Consider the following 23,221-nt stretch of genomic DNA (forward strand, 5'->3'; position numbering starts at 1 on the left):
GCACTGCTCGGCATCATCCGTCTCGCACGTCCTCTCGCTGCCGCTCTCTAATCCTTACAACACAGATGGAGAAGTGTGATGAATCCATGCTGAGAGGTGCAAGACTGACAGCAGAATACGCTTCTTGTGTGACTCTTTGTTTTGTTTGGGAGGCTGGAGAACTGTTATGCTCTTTCCTGTCTGTCGGGACTGATGGGGCCCAGGAGATCAATGCGTTTACTGTACTGCGGTTGTCCATCACCGTTCACATTCCAGCTTTTATTGCCACCATCCAATGAGCGGAGCTTTACGAACAGATCAACGTTTATCTGAATAGCGAGACCGTTCATTCTGGAAAGCGTCCGTCTAGGGCAGAGAGTGAGAGAAGCGGGCTGGACCTCAGAAGGTGTGATTTTTATTTATTAATTTAGCTGATATTTTTCTCCAAGGCGATGTACTAGGCTGCACACTATGATTTACTCGCTTATACCGCTAGGTATGCTTTACTCTGTCAATTCAGGGGAAGTACCTTAAGGGTAGTACAGCAGTGTAATTCAAATCTGGGTCCTTCCAGGGTGAGGCCATGGCCCCAAAGATGACACCACCCACTGGATCGCATTCAAACCCGCAACCCTAAAGGTGTAAGGTGTCAAAAGTATTCCCTTAGCTAATGAGTTGCACTCGTGACGACATAAGCAACACGCATGCGTGAAGCATGCGTGCATCAATATGCATGAAAAAGCACAATTTGCAGTAAGAAAAATGAAGTTAGTCCCAGAAAGTCCCCAAAGGACGTAAAATTTAATTTGAATTATTTATTTTTTTTTTTTAACAGAAATCAATAAAACAAAGCGATTCATGTCGACTTCAGGCCGACAGATGAAAAACGGCGAAAAGGGGAAAAAAAAAAGCACTGAAATGTAGGATGTGTGCTCATAAAATCCACAGAGGCAATGGAGAGATCAAAGGTTTGATGGATCTTCTGGCTGACGGTTTGAAGGCGCGCTCGCTCCCAACCATGGCGATGACGCCACTTGCTTTAAAAACATTTGCATTTCACAAATGAGAGTCTTTGTTTTCTTCAATCCAAGAGAATGACTGAGCAGAAGCATACCTGAAAAGCACTCCGGAAAGCCTGCTACACAAAGAGAGAGACACACACGTGCACACGCTTGTACGAATTCTTAAATACACAAAGACAAAAGCAGTAATGCACACACAGACATACGGTGCTGACCCCAACCATCAACATTCTGCTGATGACCTGGACATAAGTGAGCGAAAGGCCCTGATACACGTGGTCCAATTGGACCAGTAGCAAAATACTGCAACGCAGGACACAGAAAAACCACTAATAATGCCTCATTTACCTTTATCTTTACACCATGACGTCCACCAAAAGGAGGTGAACAAGGCTGGGGTTTCCAGGTGTTTTGTCTACATGGGACATGGATCAACTAGTATGTGTTCATGACAAGAAATCCACAAATTCTCGTCTCTTCTTGGTTTTTCCTTACCTCTTGCAGACGTAAGGTGACATGGAGGATAGCGTAGTGGTTAAGGAACAGGGAACACAATCTGAAGTTTGAAGGATCAACTTCTTAGAGGTAGTCAACAGTTTGAGTGTTTTTATAATTACCATCAGACACTTTTTTTCCAAGGCATCTTACAATGTTAGATAATCACTTTTGCAGTGATTCACCCATTTATTGAGTTGGATATTTTTTTACTCTGTCAGTTGAGGGTAAGTACCTTGATCAAGGATACTACACCAGGAGGTGGGATTCAAACCAAGAAACCTCAGCCTGCAATGCAACAGTTCGAATGATTACAGCACCACTTACCTTCTCATGTAATGTATAATGCACATAAACACTGATGCAGTTATTGTACATCTATACAAACATGAAAAGGTCACTCTGGATCAACACATTTAAAAAGCAAACAAATAATACGTTGATTTATAAAAATGTCATGGCAATGACAGGACAGAATGGGAGGCGGGGCTGTGGAATTCCTCTCCGACGGGGATGGAGGGGTTGCACGTCTCTACAATCTCTCCTCCCCCTACTCGGTGTGATTGAGCGGTTGCCATGGGAGACCGGTGTAACCACACTGCAGGAGAGCAACGGCAGACAGATCTCAAGAGGTTCTCGCCGCACACCTGCTTGTTGTTTCGGGATCATGTTGGCAAACTCACTCAGCTACATTGTCAGAGCAAAACCGACATTTGGCTACGTTCGAGGGTCTGATTTGTCGGGAGCTGTACCGAAGGAATGATAAATGGAGCAAAGTCTGATCGTGGCATGTTGTAGATGGATCTGTCCAGCGTTTCACACACAGAAAGGTGAATGTGGTTAGAGGAGGCAGGGGGTGGGGTTTCATTGTGTGCCAAAGGAGGCGCCGCTCAACCCCGGGGTCATACGCAAATGAAATGAAAATGAGCCGTCAGACGCGCGCCGACTTATTGGGTGGGATCGAATGCGTTCAGCTGAAAAAGGCGTTGAAGGTTGTGTTCCGCTCTTCCCGTCAGCTACAGAGTTAAACAACAGTACCGGGGCTGTCTTTAAGCGAAGGGCTCTGAGCAAAGCCTTATCCTCAGCACTCAGCGTCAAGAGTCCTTGCACCCTGGATAAATGAGTCGAATTTTTACGACTCCCTAGATGAAAGTGTTGGTGGAGAAAAAAAAGAATAATGAAAACTGTGCGCGAGCCCCTCTGGTGACAAGATCAATTCTTTATAAACGCGCTGCACGGGTGATGAATATTTCAGCCCTTTCATTTGACTGCCTTGGCCAGAGACTCAAACGGACGGGTGAGTTCCACCCAGCGGTAGCACACACAGGGAACGCACCTTCGGAGTAAATGCCCCAGCCCTCGGTACAAAGCCTGCGTGCCCTGCGCCGCACAATATCGCCCAATCTCAGCGTCAAAATGTCTCGGTGTGCACGTGTGTGTTCACGTACGCTGGCTTCCGTGCGTGCATGTTGATGTGGTGCATGTACGCGTGTGTGAGTATAAAGAAGCAGAGCAACTGCCATCCCCAGAGCTCTCCTGCCACATCGCCATAGAAACAGGAAAGGGACACACAGATGACTTCACTGTGTTCACTGGGACATGAAGGGAGAAGGAGAGCGGTACACAGGCGAGCATCAAATCACCAAGAGGTAGCAGAGACCCAGCACGATGGTGAAGCGTAGCTCACGGCCGCGGCCCCGCATCGGCGAAAACCTGGTTCCTGCTTGGTTTGCAGGAGGGGGATGATGAGATACCAATGAGAGCAGTTTTTGAGGATCTTCTTCAAAAAAAGAGATGCTCAGTTTGAGCTTTTTGTGCAATGAAGGAACTACGGGAACCGTGACACAACCTTTAATCCAAACTGCATCATGGAGGAATAAAGCGGCTTCTTACATCTCTCAGGAAAGTCAAATATATCGACTGACGAAAACTAACGTCATACCGGGGTAGCTGATAGCATAGAGGTACTACTTTAGGATCCACAGGTTGCCAGTTCAAATTTCACCTACTACTGTAGTGCCCTTGAGCAGGGTACTTACCCTAAATGCTCAGGTAATAATTACCCAGCTGTATAAATGGGTAAATAATTGTTGGTAGCTTAATAAGTTGCTTTGGAGGAAAGCGTCAGCTAAACAAATCAATGTAAATATTGGATGGAAGGCGACTGCAAAGAATCTGATGCAAAGCAGACGGTGACCATCGCACTCATTTACTTTAGATTAATCATTAATCATGTGTGTGCCAGTATAAGTACAGACACCTATTCAAAAATCTCTGCTGCAGTAGTAGTTAATACTTGTGTCAAAAATGTATGACTATAATTAAGACAATAAAGTGAAGGCAAAACTTCTATCCCAAAATACCCTGTGTAGTGGTGCAGTGGATTTGGCTGGGGCCTGCTTTGTGGTGGGTCATGGGTTCAAGTCCTGCTTGTGGTGCCTTGTGGTGGACTGGGGTGTGTCCCCTCCTTCTTTAGCCTTGTGCCCTGTGTTGCTGGGTTAGATTCCGGCTTGCTGGGACAAGTGGTTGCGCACATTGTGTGTATGTGTGTACAATACCCCGGACACCATCGATAGCACCCTGGTTGAAAACCACTACCTTCCATGATCAGAAGATCAGCACTTGGATACCTATAGGATCTGACCACTCCAGCAAGATTGCTATGCACCTCTATCTGCTTTGTGGTCCCTCTCAAAAGAGGTCCAAAATCTAAAGAAAGTCAACGGTTGGTTTTGGCCCCACTGTGGTGGAATGAGCTCCCGAAGTCACTCAGAGAAGCTGAGTCCTTCCTAATATTAAATAAAGGTTTCAAACCCATCTCTTTCAGATCCATTTCTCTCCTGATCTCCTTACAGTTCCATAAAAGAGTCCAACACCATCTGCCATGATTATCTGTGTATTTGCTATTTGAATGTCACTTCCCTAGGCGGCTACTTGAGGAATGTGAACCAGCAACATGGTGGTGTCTGACACGCAATCTATGCACCGATAGTCCTGTGTCTAAGGCTTTTCATCTGTTGTCATCGTGAAGACAATTCTCTGACATTAATAAATGTAAATGAAATCCTGCTGTACCACACACACTGTCGTGCTAGTATTGAAGAGCCACAATAACATGACTCAGTGGCCTTCAACCAGAGCTGGCCCTGGTAATGCAACAAACAGGTGTATAAAGGACAGTAATGGTGCTCTTTGGAAATATGAAAAAAATCTGAGATGAAATAAGAAAGGGGATTTGAGGTGTAAAAAGACGGGGCCCCCACGAGAGCACCTTCGACACGAACGAGTCGCTCAGACGCAACAGAGTAGTTATGTAACACGATAAAACGCCACTAGCGCAGTCGGATCGTCTGCTGACACTAATACCCCAAAGCTGGAAATGACAGGTGAACACGGCAACATGAAACGACACACGTAAGAGTGGGAAAACGAGGCCAAGGAAAAGCTCGCCCGATCTCTGCGCCAGCACAGTTTTGCTCAAACTTACGCATTTCTGTTTGCATTTTCATTTATTTGTTCTGCCGCACTTACTGCTTCTGTATTCGGATGCATGTGTCTCTTAATAAGCCCATTTCAATGCTGGCACTGAACTGAGTCGAATGATGGAGAGCGACAGGCAAGTGAGAGAGAGAGAGAGAGAGAGCGCGAGTGATGGAGACATGAGGGGGAAAAGGGAAAAGACGAGGGGATGTGAGGATAAGGGGGAAGGAAGGGGAGGGTGAGCGTGGAGTCAGGTCTGATGCAGTGATAGTGTTCAAATGTCAGCCACTTAGTTCTTTTTTTGTGAACTTGGGTCCAGGGGAGGACCGATGACAACGCTCTTCGTCACTGTGTGGGGAGCATATCATGATCTAAGTTAAAATAAAATAAAACACTACATACAATTTATCATCATAATTTATTAGCTTAAAATTACCACACTAGTTTATTGAATACTTGGTAATATTCAGCTAATGTGATGTCATTCATATTCACTTATATCACTTACTCTACACGGCCAGCACGTAGAGTAGTAGTAGTCAAAGCCATGGAGTGTCACTCGCTGAAAAGGATCCGGGTTCGATTTTTATCTGCTGTTGTAGTATCCTTGATCAAGCTACCAAATGGCTAAATTACCATAAGCAGCTGAATTTACAAAGCCAATAATGTAAGTCACTTAGGACAAAAGCATTAGCCAATTTAAAAAAAAAAAAAAAAAAAAAAAACAGTAATTTATACTAAAAAAATCTTGTTCTGAGCTGGAACTGAAAATACGACCATTCTTAACTCACCATGGGGGGCGCGGTGGCGCTCTCTGGAGGGTCTGGGGTTCGAGTCCCGCTTGGGGTGCCTTGCGATGGACTGGCGTCCCGTCCTGGGTGTGTCCCCTCCCCCTCCAGCCTTACGCCCTATATTGCTGGGTTAGGCTCCAATTCGCCACGACCCCTACTTGAGACAAGCAGTTTTAGCCAGTGTGTGTGTATGTGTGTGTGTGACCATCCTCTAGTCCAATGTGGTGATTATTAACCACTACCAATACCTTCAACTGAAGTGTCTTACACAGAGGTGTGTATTTTCACTTTATCAGTTCATGGTTAGTACCTTGATCACAGGTACTGCAGCAGGAGCGGTGATTTGAACCCAGGTCCTTCGATTGTTCTGCAACTGCAGTAACCTGCAGGCTACTCTGATTTAGATTTAAATGGGATAGGGTCATCATACACAGTGGTTTTGACACGGGAAGAAGCAGCGTTTCTGCAGCGAGACAGAACCGTCCCTGTGACTCAGTGTAGTCAACTCCATCGCGCCTCTCTTCCCCTTTCTTTGTGCATGGCAGGCAGAGGCACAGTAAATTAATTTCCATGGCGACTAAAACCCTTTCGCTTCTCCGCTACTCCCGAAAGATTCTCGTGTCGTGGAGAACGCGGGGCGAACGGGTGGTTTCGATCCATTAAGCGAACAGGGCGCATGTGCCGTAACCTTCCTTCGGCCACGTGTGTTTTCGCTGGAAGCACAGCTAAAGCAGCCCAGACGAAGACACGAACACACACAAAACGCACAGTGTGACGTTCATGTGCGTGTGTGTGTGTGTGTGTGTGTGTAAACATCGCTATGGCTTAAAGCATCGTAACATTACACATCTTAAAAAAAACCTCAAGATGATCACAGGTCAAAAGCCTCCACTTTGGCCCCATGGATGACGGCAGGTGCGAAACTCACACACCTTCGCCAGGTATGACCTCTTCGTGCTTCATTCCCCCGGACAACCTGCCGCACCGCCTCAGCTAATCCTCGTTCTTATAATTTTCATATAATTTATTATTTTTTATTCTTTTTTTTTTTAATGTCTGACACTTCCCCCTAATTGACTTACAACGTTAAGTTTGTATACAACATCTCTCACGATTATTTGCTTACTTAGACACACGCTAATTTTTACCGCATAAATTCAGGGTAAGCGCCTTAATCAAGGTTATTTCTGGTGCTCCAGCTACACCCTGGTCTATCTCAGGTCAGAGGGACACTACGGCTCCCTGCGCTTTAGGGACGGCCGTGGTTCAAAACGGGGACTTCTTCGGCTATATTTTTTGCTTTGGATCGGAGGTGCTGACGAGTGATTCAAGTGTAGTCGCAGCGGATCGAAATATGGCTTTTTGCTCTGCTTCTGCCGCTCATTCCCCTCCCCCTTGACGTCTACACACACACACACCCCCAGAGCTGCCAATAGCAAACACCGACAGCTCTTCTCAGACACTGGCTGAGGCATGTATTACATGTTTCGTGGGGACGAAAGAAGCTTTATTTGCAGCGCAAGCTGAGTTTATTTTATCGGAGGGAACCGGCGAGTCTCTCGACACGTCCGTTGATCCCAGTAAACGCTGCTATAGACATACCCCATGGAGTCCGGCACCGCAGACTGGGAGCAGGAGGGTGAGCGCATGTTGGCATTACTCACCTGAGACTGTTCCCAGATCAACCTATCGGAGGATGGCTCAGGGTCAGATAGGGAGGATGTTTGCTGACCCGGAGTGGCTGGCACTGTTCGGTAACCCTAACCCCCAAGTGAGGGCTCGCTACGTGAGGCAGGAAACCAGCTTTCAGGTTATCAGCCCATCGGACAAATGCTTCCACCAGGAAGTTGCTCCGATCGCCACAGGACACAGGTGTGAAGGTCCCTGGCACACCGGTGTCACGCTGGCTATGAAACAGCCGAGGGACACGCAGGCATTCGCCCAAACAGAGCCTTTGACATGCCTCCCTGAGCTCGACTCACCTGCACCTGCGGGTTGTGCAGGTGTTTCAAGCGCAAACAGAGGAGCGTAGAAACCAGCATCTGAAACCAGTAGGAGACTCAGCTGCCGTCCTTGCAGATAAGCCGCACCACAGAGAGGCGCGGTACTGCTCTCGGGACAAAGGGCTACAAGCATGACGGTGAAGGCCAGACCTGCACCATCTGCCCACTTCTGAGTAAATTTGCAAAGACGCAAAACACAAGTGCGAAGCGCTGCTGCTCGAGCCACGTGATCCGGGTATATTCCGCGTCCCCCTCGTGGCCCGTGCCGAGGGATGGGGAGAGGGACGCCGGGCTTGGCGTGTGTCAACATTCATGTGGATGGTATAAGCTATTCACGGAGAGCACTTGAGGTTCGCCTGCCTCTTCAGATGTGCTGCCAAGACGGAGATGAGGGTAGAGCGGAAGATGCGGCCGAAAGCACGGCAGCCCCACCCCACCCCACCGGGTCTGGCGACCTGCTCTTGCACTGTGGTTCCCAACCTGTGTCAGTCACCGTCATCACCCTTGTACCCAGACACTCATCACTCAATGCAAACTTTCATCCTACAGGCGTTCTGCACGCAACTGGTGTGTCACAAAGGATCTGGCATCGACACCTGTTCCCCATTGTGACAACATATGTGACATTATGCACCAGCGCTGGCTCACGCTGGATTTCTGTCAGTGTTATTGTGCTGCCGCTGCATTGTTGTTCAGAGTTATTGTATCCAGCTGCGACAGTAAGTCAGCCCTCATGAGAGCAGCGGCACAGCCAACGAAAGGTGAAAAGGTAGGATGTGGAGCTGAAGGGGCCACGGCCCCGGGGTCCTCCGGGCCATCTAGTGAGCGGGGGATGTGAACCGTGACGTGGCGATGACAGCCGAACCGAGCTCTTCTTTGCTTCCTGCTTTGGAAGCCGAGCCTCCGCTCCCTCGATTAAAGTGAGCGGTGCGTTAATCATCTAAGCTCCAAGCGGCTGCCAATGTCCATCGCACGGTGCGTAAACGCGGAGGGAAAAAAGGAGTGTTTAAAAATGATTTATGGAGCGCTGCTCTGTGGGACTGTTTGCAAGTTTCATCAACGAGATCTTCAGAGGAGAGAATTGAGAGACCCATCACCCCCTCCGGATCGCCGTTCCCACCCCCCGCTGAACTTCTCATCTCGAAATGCACAACTTATTTATTCACTCATTTATTTAGCAGCATAATATAAAACTAGTCCTCATTTTAATTCAACTGCATATTCAGTTGTGAGAGGAACTCATCTTCATTTCTGCATGAATGGCATCCAAAATGTGATCTGATCTTCGCTTAAGACACTAAGACACGTTAACAAATGCTTTGTGCATTTTCCAAATGTGTCTTTATTTATTATTACGAGAAGCAGACAGTTTCAAAGGGTTCAAAGTTTTTCTCACAACTGCGTATTGCATCATGACATCATGAGCTTCTCACTGACAAGACCTGGACCATTTTGGTTCATTTACCATTTTGCCACCTGCTGTTCAATGTCTCGGGCTATTTTCAAGCATCAGTCTGTGCCCCGAGGCTGGAGGGATGGGTCATTGTCACATGTGAAAACTGGGGAGTGGTTTTTCACTGCAATTCGGAGAAGAAGGAACGTCACCAGTGTGTCGGACGAAGGCTCTAATAAATTACATCCCTTTCCCTTCCCAATCTATTTAACAGGCATAATGCACTGCAACTTCCTGGCTTTCAAGACATGTCTTATAAACGGGTTCTGCCTCACTTCCTGGCAAAGGCTGCCGTCGATCTGGGCTTGGCAACGGGGAGCCGGTGGCTGTGTGACGTCAGACCGAAGGGGGCAGATCCTCCGCTCCAGGCCCCTCCATAGCAAGCACCTGACTTATTGGATTTTAGCTCCTTTCCACATCGCATGGCCATCACTTCTGCCTTAATGAGGCACCGACTGACACCTCCGGACTGGATTGTAGCAGCAAAGCCAATCACACAGATATGCTCGAGCGCGCGCGCACACACACACACACACGGAGCAAATATTTACCCACATATGCTTAACGAAACATCACGGACCATGCGAATGAGTACAGATACAGAAGCATCCACACAAGCTCTGAGGCTATCGGTGAACGCCACTGGTCAAGGGTGTGTGGCAGTGAATTGCACGCGGACTACACACTCAGACAGCACCACTGTTGAGCGTGAAAGCTAATGGCGCCAAGCTTTCGGGCATCTGGGCTTCCTCAAATCTGACAACCTGCTGCGAGTATCAAGACAGGAAGCAGTGCTCCAGCTGAAAGCCAGGCACACGGTGCCTTATGGTGCAATGTCATTTGGTAAATGGGTACAGCTGTGCATCGCGCACATGAGCGGAATAATAAATACTACAAGCACATGCACGTTGCACTCCTTTAGGACCCGAAATGGCAAGTTGCCATGTTTAAAACTCATGAAAATCCACCGCGGTTTCCGATGCAGGACTGGATTGTTCGAGCTGGGCGAACCATTGTCCATCTTCCTTTGAAAAAGAATTTTTTCCTCAAGAGGAGCAGGTGATGTTTTCCACTTCAGGGCAAGTGCTATCATGTCTATGTCAACTCATGGTTTTCATGATAGAGGAGGACATAAAAGTGGTTTAACGTTGCTTTATTCGATGCGTGTCTTTGGGCTATGTGAGGACACGTAAACCCTACACAGACTAAGCAGGATTCAAACCCAGGTCCAAACACACAGCCAAGGAGAGATGAGGCACCAGCAGTACCTGCTGCACCACAGTACATCTACCTTTCACGAAGAACGAAACAGGAAAAGGGGCCTGAAAGACAATCCCCTCAACCCCCTTTAATTTGCTTTTTTCCAACCAAAAGTAAAGGTTTGAAAAAAGCAACTAGATCGTGAACATTTCAGTTCTGACACACAACATTACACTGATTGCTGGAGAATGAAGGGAAACAGCAATCGGAGAAATCCTGCTGTCCATTCTGTAATCAGCCTTGACTGATCAGTTTGAAAAAGTGGTGGAGTAAGGCCCTGATTTCATCATCATCATCATCATCATCATTATCCAGTTGCCATGTCCAATCCCCCAGTCCTCAAAAACCACAGTCTGCATGGGAATCCTCCTGGAAAAGACACACAGCTAGCTCCCTTAACAAGCAAAAAGAGGTCCTCGGGACCATTGCCCGAACTTCACGTGAAGAAGTCTCCATCTCAGCATACTCACATGGGCTTGGCCAGCTCTGCTTCATTGAGGAGACACTAACCCACTCAGACTGAGGTCGTAGCCCATTTCCTGTGCCCCTGCCTCCACCACACACTGCCAACACCCATCTCCTTGGCTCCCGCTTCTCGTTCTGACACCTACTACCACCCGCCCTGCTCCGGCCCTCATGCGTTAGGGCAGAAATAGCAGCGCACCTACTGTCTTTCCCAGCCGACAGGAACGAGAACATGATTCATCCTCGTTCTCATGGCTGCTGTCACTCTTTTTTACCTTCATCACCTTCATCAAACAAATATGTTTACAAACCCTTGCATTACTTCTGCTCTGCTCATCATCCTGTTCACTTGACAGAATCCATCAACAATGACTCATAAACTTTTTTCATCAGGGCAGGCAGACCAAAAACTGTATTCAAGTGCATATTTCTGGCTTGAAAGCTACAGGCAAAACAGAGTAAAAAAGACAACTAAACAAACCGGGAAGCAAGATGAAGTCAAACTCATGCAAAACTACATAAAGTGTATACTCACCAGCCACTTTAGTAAATATTCATAGCCAGTATGGATGACACACAGTTTTGCTTCCAGAGTAGCCTGAATTCAGCAATAAGGTGCCAGACATATTCCACTGGGTTCCTGGTCCATAGTGGCTTAACATCTTTAAACAGTTCCTGCAGATTGTTCACTCTCCCTAGATCCAGTGCTGATGATCATGCGCCCACTGTAGCCTCATCTTCTTGCTTACAAGAATGAAACCTGGTGTGGTCTTCTGCTGCTGTAGCGCATCCAGTTCAAGGTTCAAAGAGCCGTGTGTCTTGAATTTCCAGTCGGCACATCAGTGTCCTACTGAGTGGTTAGTTTTGCAGTTATGGACTTTCTGTTAGCCTTAATAAGTCTGGCCATTGTCCTCTGACCTCTCTCATTAACAAAGTACTTTCACCCACAAAACTGCAAGGTTAACACTAATAAATGTGGCCTCTGTGTGTGTGCGTGTGTGTGTGTGTGTGTGTGTGTGTGTAAGGTAAGGTAAGTCTGGCTTTATCTCACCAAATACACATCCAAGGTAACCCTCTGAAGGAAAACAAAAACTAAAAAATATACAAATTAAAATACTTTTCCAAGTGTGATTTCAATACCACAATAAATTCATTGTATAAAAAATACCATTACACAAGGCAAAGTCAAAAAAGTATCTACAATAATTAATACGTGACCAGATTTTTAATATTGTGGATAATTTCTGAGATACCGTCGTATTTTAAATGATTATTTAAGATTTATAAAAAATGCGTGACTGAAACAGAATATAACATTTTTTGAGGTTTTCCATGTAGAAACTGCTTCAGTTTATTAATTGGAACTGTTCTACCAACTGGAAGGCATTTCTGTGTTGAATAAATATTGGACCACAGAAGTCGGCAATTTCATACTTTCATGTTCAAGTGAATCAAATTGAGAGAAACTCCTCTGGTTTGATGGAGTCATCGGTATTCACTGCAATAGCCAACTGCTTGATTGAAAGTCAAAAAGGCATCCCAGAAAATAATAGTAAGAAACAAAATTAAAGTGCTCCTGCATATACAGCCATCAAACGAGGCGGGGCTTCTTTTTCAAGTAGCCTCGACTTGTTTTTAGTCAATGCTTTGTTAAATTTCTATGGAGTCCGCATCTATGTGGCACCTTACAGTTTCGGTGTCGTGCCGCGGAACAGGAGTGAAAAAGAGAGTGCTACCGGGAGCATCCACAGATGCAGGACAAGAATGAAAATGTATTTATACACACCCGACGTACACAAATCCAACTGTTCTCTTTGACATGCACTTTAAAAACGTTAATTGTTTATACCAATGTGAATCAATAAGTTGGCATATCAGAGGCACAATGGCATAGCGGGACGTGCTGGTGCCTCACAGCTCCGTGTGGAGTTTGCATAAATTCTCTGTTCAGATGTGTTTCCTCTGGGCACGCTGGTTTCCTCACACAGTCCAAAGACAGGTTTTTCAGGTAAGATGGTAACTCTAAATTGCTCTTAGGGTGTATGCATGTACGTGTATGTGTATGAAACAGAGAGAGAGAGAGAGAGAGAGAGAGAGAGAGAATGAGTGTGTGATGGCCTACAATGGAGTGGCATCCTGTCCAGGCTGTACCTTGCTTCACACCATATGCTTCTGGTATAGGCTCAGACCACAGCAACCCTGTACTGCCCAAGCAGTTGATGGAAAAAAACATTTGGCATATCCTTACAAACTGACAATTATGCCAATCTCATCATATTTGTGGATGCATGCAATGAATGTCAGGCTCAGATCCAACTTCCTGGCTTTCACTGGACAGTAAAAGATGGGCGGGGCCTGTGGACAAGAGAACAACACTGCGCTTTTAGCTGTCGGCAGGGTGACACCAGGCTCGACGGAAGACTGAACAACGCTTCCCTCGAATGACGAGGGTGGGTGAAAATGTATTCTCAGTGAATGCAATGAGAAGACGCCAAGGCACATGCTGGGACAAGCCTGTCCTGGAGGTGACTCGCAAGGAGACTCCACAGGGTAAAACACTACTGCTACTAGATACCACAGACTCATCGCATGCGGCAGAGTCCATTTCCTGGTCCAGTGGCGCGAGGAGGATAGCCGAAGGATTACTGAGCAGCCGAATGATGGGAGGCTCCTACTGGAGTTACCTTTCATCGGACTCTCAAGAACCAGACGTGTGTCCATGGGGTGAGACTCAAAGCCCAGGGAAACTAAAAGCCTCGGTCTCTATAAAAAATGTTCTGGTAGAACCCATGAAAAGATGAGTAGCAGCTTCTGGAATGGTGCCATTTGTCCTCCTAAAAGCACGGCGTACGAAGGCTACTTTATTACTTCTTGTTTCCGTTGTTTGGTACAAAATTCCCTACCTGCAGTGATAGAACTGAATCCAACATGGCAACCGTCCTTTGTGCTACCTAGGCCTGGCTCTGGGCAGCATCCAAGCTAATTAGCATGAGCCAATCACATGGAAAGCTCACATGTTAATCAAGCACTTGATTCCACTCACGGAAGACCACCCACTACCAAGAACCGAACCCATGTCAGGGTGGCTTGCCTTTTCACGCATGCATGACAGAGAGGAAGCAGCCATGAAAGGCTGTGTGGTGCCACCAGCTTATCCAGCACTTCAAGATACTACCATCCACTTGATGGCCCCAGGTTCAAACGCACCTCTTGCTATGGTACTCTTGAGCAAGGTACCAACCCTCAGTTGATACAGAAAAAATTACTCAGCGGTATTAGTAGGTAACATATTATAATAAGCTTAATATTACAGGTCGCCTTGGCGAAAAGTTTCAAAAGTAGATGTTGAATGAAGCTAGTGAGACTATCATACATGTTATGATGAAATCTCACACTGAGACTCCAGTGCTGCTCTGCAGGCGTTTCAAAGGCCATTCACATTTGTACGTGGACCTGTAGCTCAGGTGTCTCTAACTGGATAAAAACTTGCACCAGGATCCACTCTGGTTCGTGGCAGTCTGTTTCACGTGGGAATCTGTGATGTCGACGACAGGCGTGGCAGCATGGCGACGGGATGCGTGTGGCAAAAGTAATGGGCGTAAACAGGATGAACCACAATTGCCACACACTGAAGGAAACATGGTTGGTGTTTGATGATGCTTCCTGAATCTCCGAGGAGACCATCTGTATCTGCAGTCAGCTACAGCAGATAAAGTGACGACAGGCTGTTCGGTATGTTGAACATGAACCTAACAAAGCAAAACTAATTTGTGTGTCTTTGGAGGGGAAAACACAATTCAGACGGGTTTATTTTTAAACCACCACCTTATTCAGACTAATCCAGATTTGTCATCTGAATAATGTCTCTTAACAGGCATGCGAGCCATGTGTTTCAGATAGGAGAAGGAGCGGTGTTACCATGGATGACACAAGCTCCTGCCACGAGAAATATACACCTCAGCTCGGTGGCCAAAGTGCACATCTCTAAGTTCATAACGCCCAGTCTGGTGCATAATTTATCTCAGAGTCTCATAAAAGTGTGAGGCTGGGGGACCGAGATGCTGAAAATGGTGCGCTGAAGAGCTCAGAGAACAAGATGAGATTCTGTTGTACAGAACTAAGCAGTGGGGTTTGTGTTTTTATTGAATTTATGCTTGTATCTATCTGAGATGAATAAAGTCAGATCTGAGCTCAGAAACACTCAGACAGCCTTCGAACCCACTTTCTCTGGCACCTCTGAGTCTTTTCGGCACCCGTTATGAGGAAAGCGCGTCTGTGAGGGTGAGTTTTTGATCTTTTCGCATCTCATGAGTAAGCGCACACCTTGACACAGAGCTGAAGGACACTCTGTGCCTGTAAGTGTGCATGTGCGGTAAACCAGGAACGCACCTCCGCAGAACGCGGGAGGTGGTACAGCAGTGTGTCCCTGCTTGGACCTACTTGGCAAGTGTCTGTGTTTGTGTGTTGGGTGACATGGGTTTTACAGCATAGTCGTAGCACCAATGCATTCTTCTCTTCCCCCAGCACTTGCACTCCTCCCACGACCAGAGATGGGCCCAGGGATGTACAGGCCCCCGGCCCTAAGGAGGCTGCCCTAGCGTGACTGACTGGCGTTATCTGCTGCTCATAGCAGTATTGCATTACACGTTAGTGAATTATTGATCCAGGAGACACATTAGTCCTACCTCACTGACACAGCTCATGATTTTACATGCTATGTACTCACACAGACACAAATTTACTGAACAGGGTTAAGTACCTTACTTAAGGGTTCAACAGTGAGCATCAATCACTGCATATTGGAAACCATGTCTATGTGCATATTACGAGCGTACGGATGCAAGCAGACATACACACACCAACATTAGTAAAAAGATTGTTAGAAAGACTCCTTGTAAGAAGTAAGGTAATTTCTCGTTTCGTAAATGTGCAGTGCTCCTTCCAAGCATAACAAACACATAAGTGTCTAATAAATGGCAGCGGTGGTTGACTGACAGGTGCCAAGGAGTGTGGGAAGATACAATGCTACTTGTGTGCGGTACTTGAATACCATTCCCAGCTGATGCTGGGCTGAAAGATGGACACGTCGTGTTTTCAAAGGGACGCCAAAATGCATTCTTGCAATTTGCAATGGAAATCAAGAGACCCATGGCTGTCTCCTCACCTGCCCCTTTGACCTCAACCCCCCCACCAGTTTTTTTAGCCCTCACTAAAACATGAAAGAACTGAAAAAATAGACCCATGTATTTGAAGTTAAAGCAATTCTGCTCAGTGTGCATAACATTTGCAGGGACAGGCCTGGTGCATTTGACCTACTGGGTCCATACTTGAGGAAGAAAAATTAGACAAAAGTTTTCAGGCGACATGGTGAGCTTAGATAAAATAACAAATGACCAAAAAGTCTGGAGCATTTCTCTCCCAAAAAAACAGCCCGAGGTGGTGTGAAAGGCCTTAGAGTCCATCCATCCATTATCAATAGCAACCTCTTCAACACAGGGCCAGTGGGCAGTGTATTGCTCAGAGCCGCTGACACTGCACTCAGAAGTCACAGGTTCAAATCCCACCTCAAGGTAAAAGACCTTCCAGCAAGGTACTTACCCTAAAGTGTTCCAGCAAAAAATTACCCTGCTGTATGAAGGAGTAAAGTACTGATAGCTGCTTTGGAGAATGAGGTCTTTGTGAGCATCAGCTAAATGAATAAGTGTAATGTGGTATGGAGCCTATCCCAGAGGCAGTGTACATGTGGGCAGGACACCGCTCCAAGATAGTTGCCTGTTTAAATGAAACACAAGGAGAACACACTGGACACAGATGAAGTTGGATTTGCTTCCCCATCCAAACCCACAGTCAAGGAGCTTTGAGACTCCAGCTCTGTACCATCATGCATGCCATTCTGTACTTTTTGTCACTTTGGAGAATATAATCTGCTAAATGCAAATGTAAATAACCGGGAATACCTCAATAAAATGTGAAATAGTACAGTAAACTAATAAAGTCAGTATAGATAGACATGCAATTTCTCAGCTTCATAATGAACAAAAGTTTCCATCAATCTCTCGTGTGTCATTGTTTGTCACCATTACTCAGCACCTGGGCCATCTGGGGATGATTTTCCAGATACAGATTCCTCTCCAGGTACAGAATCTGCCCACAGGAAGTCACATTTGGTATCTAATACTCATTCGTGATACGCGCTACTCCGCCACTGCTTTAAACACCGTGCAGTTCCATGTGAACCAGTTAAAGAGCACTTTGCCCCCTCTGCGCAGTTTTTTTGTCGCTTAAGGAGCCGTCAGCGTGCATGCTGCGCCAAAGGCCAAAAGGAAGCCCATGGGGTCCTCCGCCAGGGTAAACAGCGCTTGTGTGAGATCATCTACAGCAGGACTCATGGTAAATGAAGCCACTTCACAGCCACTGCCCACTTCCTGCTCTTCGGTGAACGTAAGAGAAACGGAGAGAGAGCAACAATTAGGAAAGTGCGCCGCTCAATACCCTCGGAGTGGGAGTGACACCCGCTCCTCATCTGACAAATCAGGAAAGAAATTGTTCAAGAACCTCTAAACAGCCACATTAGCGGAAAAATGTGACAGCAGGGAACATGTAGTGTAGTGTAGTGGTTATAATCACTAAAAGAGGGACCCTGCTACTAAATCCTTTACCAAGGTCCTTAACCTAAACCTAACCTCTCTCCACTAAAATATCCAAGGAAAAAGTGGCGGCACGGTGGCATAGCAAGTAGCGCTGCTGTCTCACAAACCCAGCCGCACAGCCGAGGCATTGGAGACAACAGCATTATCTGCTGCGTCACTGTGCTGTATAATAATCGGGTCTCAATTTAAAACTTTCTGCTGGCTGTAATATACACTTTTGTTAAGCACCGATTGCACATCACTTTAAAAAACAGAGTGTGCTAAACGAATTAAAGTAAATTAAAGGCTAAGCAAATAATTACAATGACGTAGCATGGGATTTCAAAAGGAAAGGTGTTAGGAAAAGGTTGGATTATATTTGTATTTAGTTCTACGGGAGCCATAAAGAAGAGTGGCGTTTGAATGCCGGCGTAGCGGACAGTTCGATACGCTATTGATTGGGCCGCGAGCATGAAATGGGCAGATTCCCTCCCTTTTTAGCAGTGGCTAATGTCTGATTGGAACAGATTAAAAGGTCTGTTACGGCCTGGGGGGACAAAATAATTCAGGCGCTTTCCACTTTCATTAAGGTGAGGCAGGTATTGAATGGCAGAAGTGGAGATGGACGGTGATGAAGCGAGAGAGATAGAGGGAGAGAGCCCATTACACGGTGGAGTTGAAGAAAACCACAGCTTAAACCCTGAGCACCAATGTCCACGGTGCTGAGAGCCCAAACAAAACTACCTGGGAATATACAGCAGCGCTGAGGCCTTGAACAGGTCACTTTCGTTTAAAAGGTCAATTTAATTTAAAACGCTTATCAGAGCAGTAATTTGATGCACAATATCCCTCTCTCCCACCCCACAATTAGACACTGTCAAGGCAATTCTAACGACATAAAAACATAAACAAAATGGAAAAGGAAAGTCATTTGCATAAACACACAAGGAAAATTTGACAGTGCCTGTAGTCAGAGGGGACCGTGACGGTGCTGCGGGTTTGTCCAGGGCTGCCATAGGGTGGGTTTAGGGTTCAAGTCTTGCTTGGGGTGCCTTATGGTAGACTGGTGTGCCCTGTGTTGCCAGGTTAGGCTCTAGTGTGCTACAACCCCTACCTAAGACAAGCAGCTGTAGCCCTTGTGTGTATGTGGTTAGAAATCAAGCAAACTACACTGATCTCTGTGGCAGTGCAAGTCATGTAATCTGCAACATCCAGTGGCAAAGATACTACTTAATTGTTTAGAACAATTAATTCCTTGGGCTTTTTTCTCCCAAGCTGTTTAAAGACCTTATATGCGCTGTGCTTTTGTGCAGATGACATAGCATGGAGGGTGGTGATGGGTGGCTGGGAGGAAGGACCTAGACAGAGGGTTGAGTGGGAAGACTGCGCTGGTTTCGGCCACTGAAACAGCCCTCCAGCATTGGGGGAAAGGAGCTTAGGCTTGGCATACCCAACCCCCCTCCAGGGAGCCCATCGGCTGTATAGATCGATCCCTCACTGCTGCGCGACACTGATAATACACCTCATTCCACACCATCAGGGGCTTCTGTTATGGGTTTCGAGACAGGTTGCTCCAACTTGATTAACCAGGCCTGTTCAACAATGTGCATCAATAAAAATGCCTGTCAAGGATCATCAACTGGTAAAATGACACTGCTAAACAAAATCGAGAGGAAGGTTTGAATGCAGGCCATCACACCTCATTGCAATTACAGCATTAGTTTAGGCAGTTAGCGATCTGGATTTCTGCAAAAGAGACTGCATAATAAAAGAACAGACAAACGCCACCAATCATCACTTCTTCAGACTTTGCTGCACATTTCCTCAGCGATCATTTACTGATCCGTTGCTTTACACCTTGCCCGCTGGTCTCAGTTTGACAAAAAGGCACCTCTCGAACAGCTATTACTGAGGTGCTGCAAGACTGCAAACACCTCCAAAGCATGAAAAGTCAGTGAAAGGGCAGCTAAACAGAGAATTGTTTAAATGCACCAAAGGACCTTTATTTGAATCCTGACATCCTGCTCTAGTATCCTTGAGCAAAGGACTAACTCAAAATTGATAAAGTAGAAATTACCCAGCTGTATAAATAGGTAAATATTTCAGTGTAAACAGCTTAACAGAACTGCAAGCCATCTTGGACAAAAGTTTCAGATAAATATGTGTTAATAATAAATATAATGTCACATGGAAAGATGCTTGCTGCAAAGCTAGAACTGGTCACAGAAATATGGCACTATGGTCACATTTTGCATCGAGTGATGAAGGGAACAAATGGAACCGCACAAAAGCATGAGGATGACATGGCAGCATCCACAAGAACAACTCAACCTTGACTTGTCACAGGAATGGACTGGAAGAATCTGTCTCTTTGAAAGATAATTCATAGGGCAAACCATTTTGCTTCTACTGATCGGATGCATCTGCTTTGAGTGCCCCTCATTCCTCATTGATCCTGCTGTAGGGAGAGCCACTCTCTGCCAAGCCTTGTTGGAAAGCCATATGCGTTTTTTAGATGCATTCGTTCGTGATTTAATGTGCCATTTAATTTGCAGTCCATCAGTAACTTGGTATTGTGCAGTCTTGCTGTTTTTAGTGGGTCAGGGTTAGATACATTGTGTAAATGATAGTTTTTCCAGAGAGTCAATGAACAGGAGGTGTGAAAATAACAGGGTCTCCACGAGGGAGGGACAGACTGTGAAAGCTGGCAGACAAACAGTGGGCTGGGACATTGGTGGCAGGCATCGCGGCGGCTTTTCGCTGTCATCCGTTGACCTCACTCTACGCAGCGGTGCAGCGTGTCGCATCTGTGATCCACCAACGGCCATGCCTGCCATGCTGGATCTAGACTCACATCGCATCCCGTTTCCACGTGTAACATGCTAACCATCTGCGCATCTGTCTCAATTTCTCTCCCGTTTCAAGGGGCAAGATGAAATCTTTTAACTGCAGCCGCCCTGCTCTTAAATTTCCTTTAGATAACGATTAATGCTCTTCCGTAATCCAAAGAAAAAAAACCTGGCATCAACAGAAGCCTGAGTGCCTTGCTGCATTTTAATAATATCCACAAAGAGCCTAGAGGGAACGGAGAGTACAGAGATGCGGCATAGAGCCCAGGCAAGAGGCAATCGTGCTGCTCGACCTATGCACTGTAGGTGTGCATTGTTCCCCCAGTGCACTCTGGGTCATTGACTCCAAAATGTATAAGGCTGCCAGAGGGTGGTGATCACAAGAATGGAAAGAGAAAAAATATCACATAACCACAGCGCAATTACATTTGTGTAGTTGGAAAAAAAAGGGCCACCCCTCCATTTTGTGTATTTCCATGCCCGTCTTGCTCACAATGCGCCCAAGCTGATCCCCGAACCCTCCCAACCTTTAGCTGCGGCTCACTCACCCAGTGAGAACGACCACGAAGTCCATTACATTCCAGCCATTGCGGAGGTAGGAGCCTTTGTGGAAGGCGAAGCCCAAGGCGATGATCTTAATGCCAGCCTCGAAACAAAATATTCCAATGAAGTACGGTTCCGTGTCTTCCTGCCAGGGAAATAAACAGGAGAAGGATTTTTATTAGGAGGATGAGGTAGGTAACAGAACTGCTGGGAGGCAAGGAATGGGAGAGATAATGAGAGTGGGGCTCAGACTGAAGGGATGCCACCTCTTCCCCATCGGCTCTATAGGAACATGCAGGTCAGGTCACAGGGAGAACTGTGAGATGACCACGATAAGAAATAGGGAGTGTGAAGAGAAAAAGGTGCGAGGCGTTTAAAGCCCTAGTCCTGCGAATCAGCCATCAACCTGTAGGGTCAGAAAACAGCTATATAGTAGAGCAGGAAGGGAAGTACTTAGTGCTAAAGTGAGAAATGTCATGCTAAAACTAGTTGTAAGTGAAACCATCAGGAGCTACTGGTCAAGATGCTGTCTAAAGCAGAGCTGCAGATCAAGGCCGATGACAAACTGCAATGCTGTGAGGAGGGGAACAATGAAATATAGAATTCGGGTAGCCGGGACTAGAAAGGAACCAGGTGGGGTACAGCTTTGACTGATGTAGGGCTTGGAGATGGCATGTCTTTACCCACACCAACAGTGGGAAGATAATGCATGCTCCACAAGGACAGATTTCAACCCTGCAACCCGAGTTGGCAACAGCACCAACCTGCGAGTGCCCCATACACACAAAGCATAAGGATCTCTTGAAACACTCACCAGGCGCTCTGACATGGGAGTCTTGTCATTGGCGGGCAGATGCTGCTCCAGGGCCAAGACGATGCAGTTAGCGATGATGGTGGCCAGGATCATGTACTCAAATGGAGTGTGCGAGTCAAGGAAGAGTTAACATGGCACTAGAAAGGTATGGTTCAAACATGACCAAGGTCTCCTCACTCACCTGCAGTACAGGAGCAGTTTTACTTACACCTGATTGAAATTTCACAAGTGAGTACTTGATACTTGTATCATTAAGTTGTTTGTGGTGTTTCCACATCTTAGACTCAGCAGTATGGACAAATCTGGTGAAGACAGCAAAACTGGAGACATCTGTCTCAGGCTGGAGCACAGCATAGGGCAAACGCTTACTACCTATATTTGTCTGAAGAAGAAAAAGACTCGTTCAAATAGTGGCAGAGCCAAGAGACAGCAGAAAAAGGTACTGAAATGTAATGCCATTTCTTCAGGTTCAACATCCAGGTCAAGAGTTGAATTCCTCCTCATCTTCTATCATGGAGTGTGGAGAAATGGAACCAGTCCCTTCTTCTCTCCTGTTTAATGTCCTATTAACATAACCATTAAGTCAGTTTGACCCAACAGACAGGTTTAGATCTTATCATACAATCTGTGGTCTCAAGATAAGAATGTCATTATTTGGCTGAATTAAATACCTAACTAAGAGGACCACATGTCCCACGAACTTCATTAATCCATAGACTCTGAGCTTGGAACGATGAGAAAACGTCCACATTTCATTGCCTCACTTTGAACATACACCTCTCTGCACAAAGGACCCTTGGAAACTCGAACGATTAAGGGGCTGATGTCAGTTGCACTACAATGTGCCTGGGAGCAGTGAACAAAAGGCAGCCAGCCCACTACAAGCCAGGTATTCCACAAATAGTGGCCATGTTTGTCTTGTTGAGTGGCCATTTTCCTTCTCTGATGCAAAAGTACCTTCTAGAAAGAATGCTTTGTGTCCATCCAAGGACATCTGCAAGCAGGACCAAAGAGAACCAATAAAATGACTATGTTTTTTTTTAAAATTCACCATGGCAGCAAAAGAATAAAATGAAAGAAGGTATTAAAAATGGCAAGCAAGTGCAAAGGATGGACGCCATTACAGTCATTTGCAGAGGACTGAATGGTTTCCTTGCTTTCCGTCTGTCAGAGAGAGCCTTGACTCAGAGGACCTTCACCAGCAGGAGTGTACGTAGCCTGGGCCAAGGACTCGGAGTCTGTGCATCATTAAAGTCAGTTTCCGAGGCCATAATGACCCTCAACTTAGGCAAGACGCAGAACGCTTCCCCAGAAGGTCCTCTTACACAACACTAAACATCTTACTTCTCCAGCAGACAGAGGACCCTCTGTCTTTTGGCAATAACAGGTACCCAATTTTGAAACTCAGTAAATACATTTTTCTTGTAGGATTTTGTTG

General features: G+C 46.3%; 1 protein-coding gene across 1 annotated transcript in view; it reads right to left on the reverse strand.

The window, feature by feature from the left end:
* Nucleotides 1-23,221, reverse strand: part of LOC114910698 (voltage-dependent P/Q-type calcium channel subunit alpha-1A-like) — a 52,081-nt gene that overhangs the window by 17,334 nt on the left and 11,526 nt on the right. The window contains exons 4-5 of the mRNA XM_029252843.1: nt 21,784-21,879; nt 20,975-21,114 (exon numbers count right to left, since the gene is read on the reverse strand). Of these exons, the coding sequence (XP_029108676.1) occupies nt 20,975-21,114; nt 21,784-21,879 (236 nt within the window). The remainder of the gene's footprint in view (nt 1-20,974; nt 21,115-21,783; nt 21,880-23,221) is intronic.

Source organism: Scleropages formosus, chromosome 6 (assembly GCF_900964775.1).
Source record: "Scleropages formosus chromosome 6, fSclFor1.1, whole genome shotgun sequence".
In the NCBI taxonomy this organism is placed as follows: Eukaryota; Metazoa; Chordata; class Actinopteri; order Osteoglossiformes; family Osteoglossidae; genus Scleropages; species Scleropages formosus.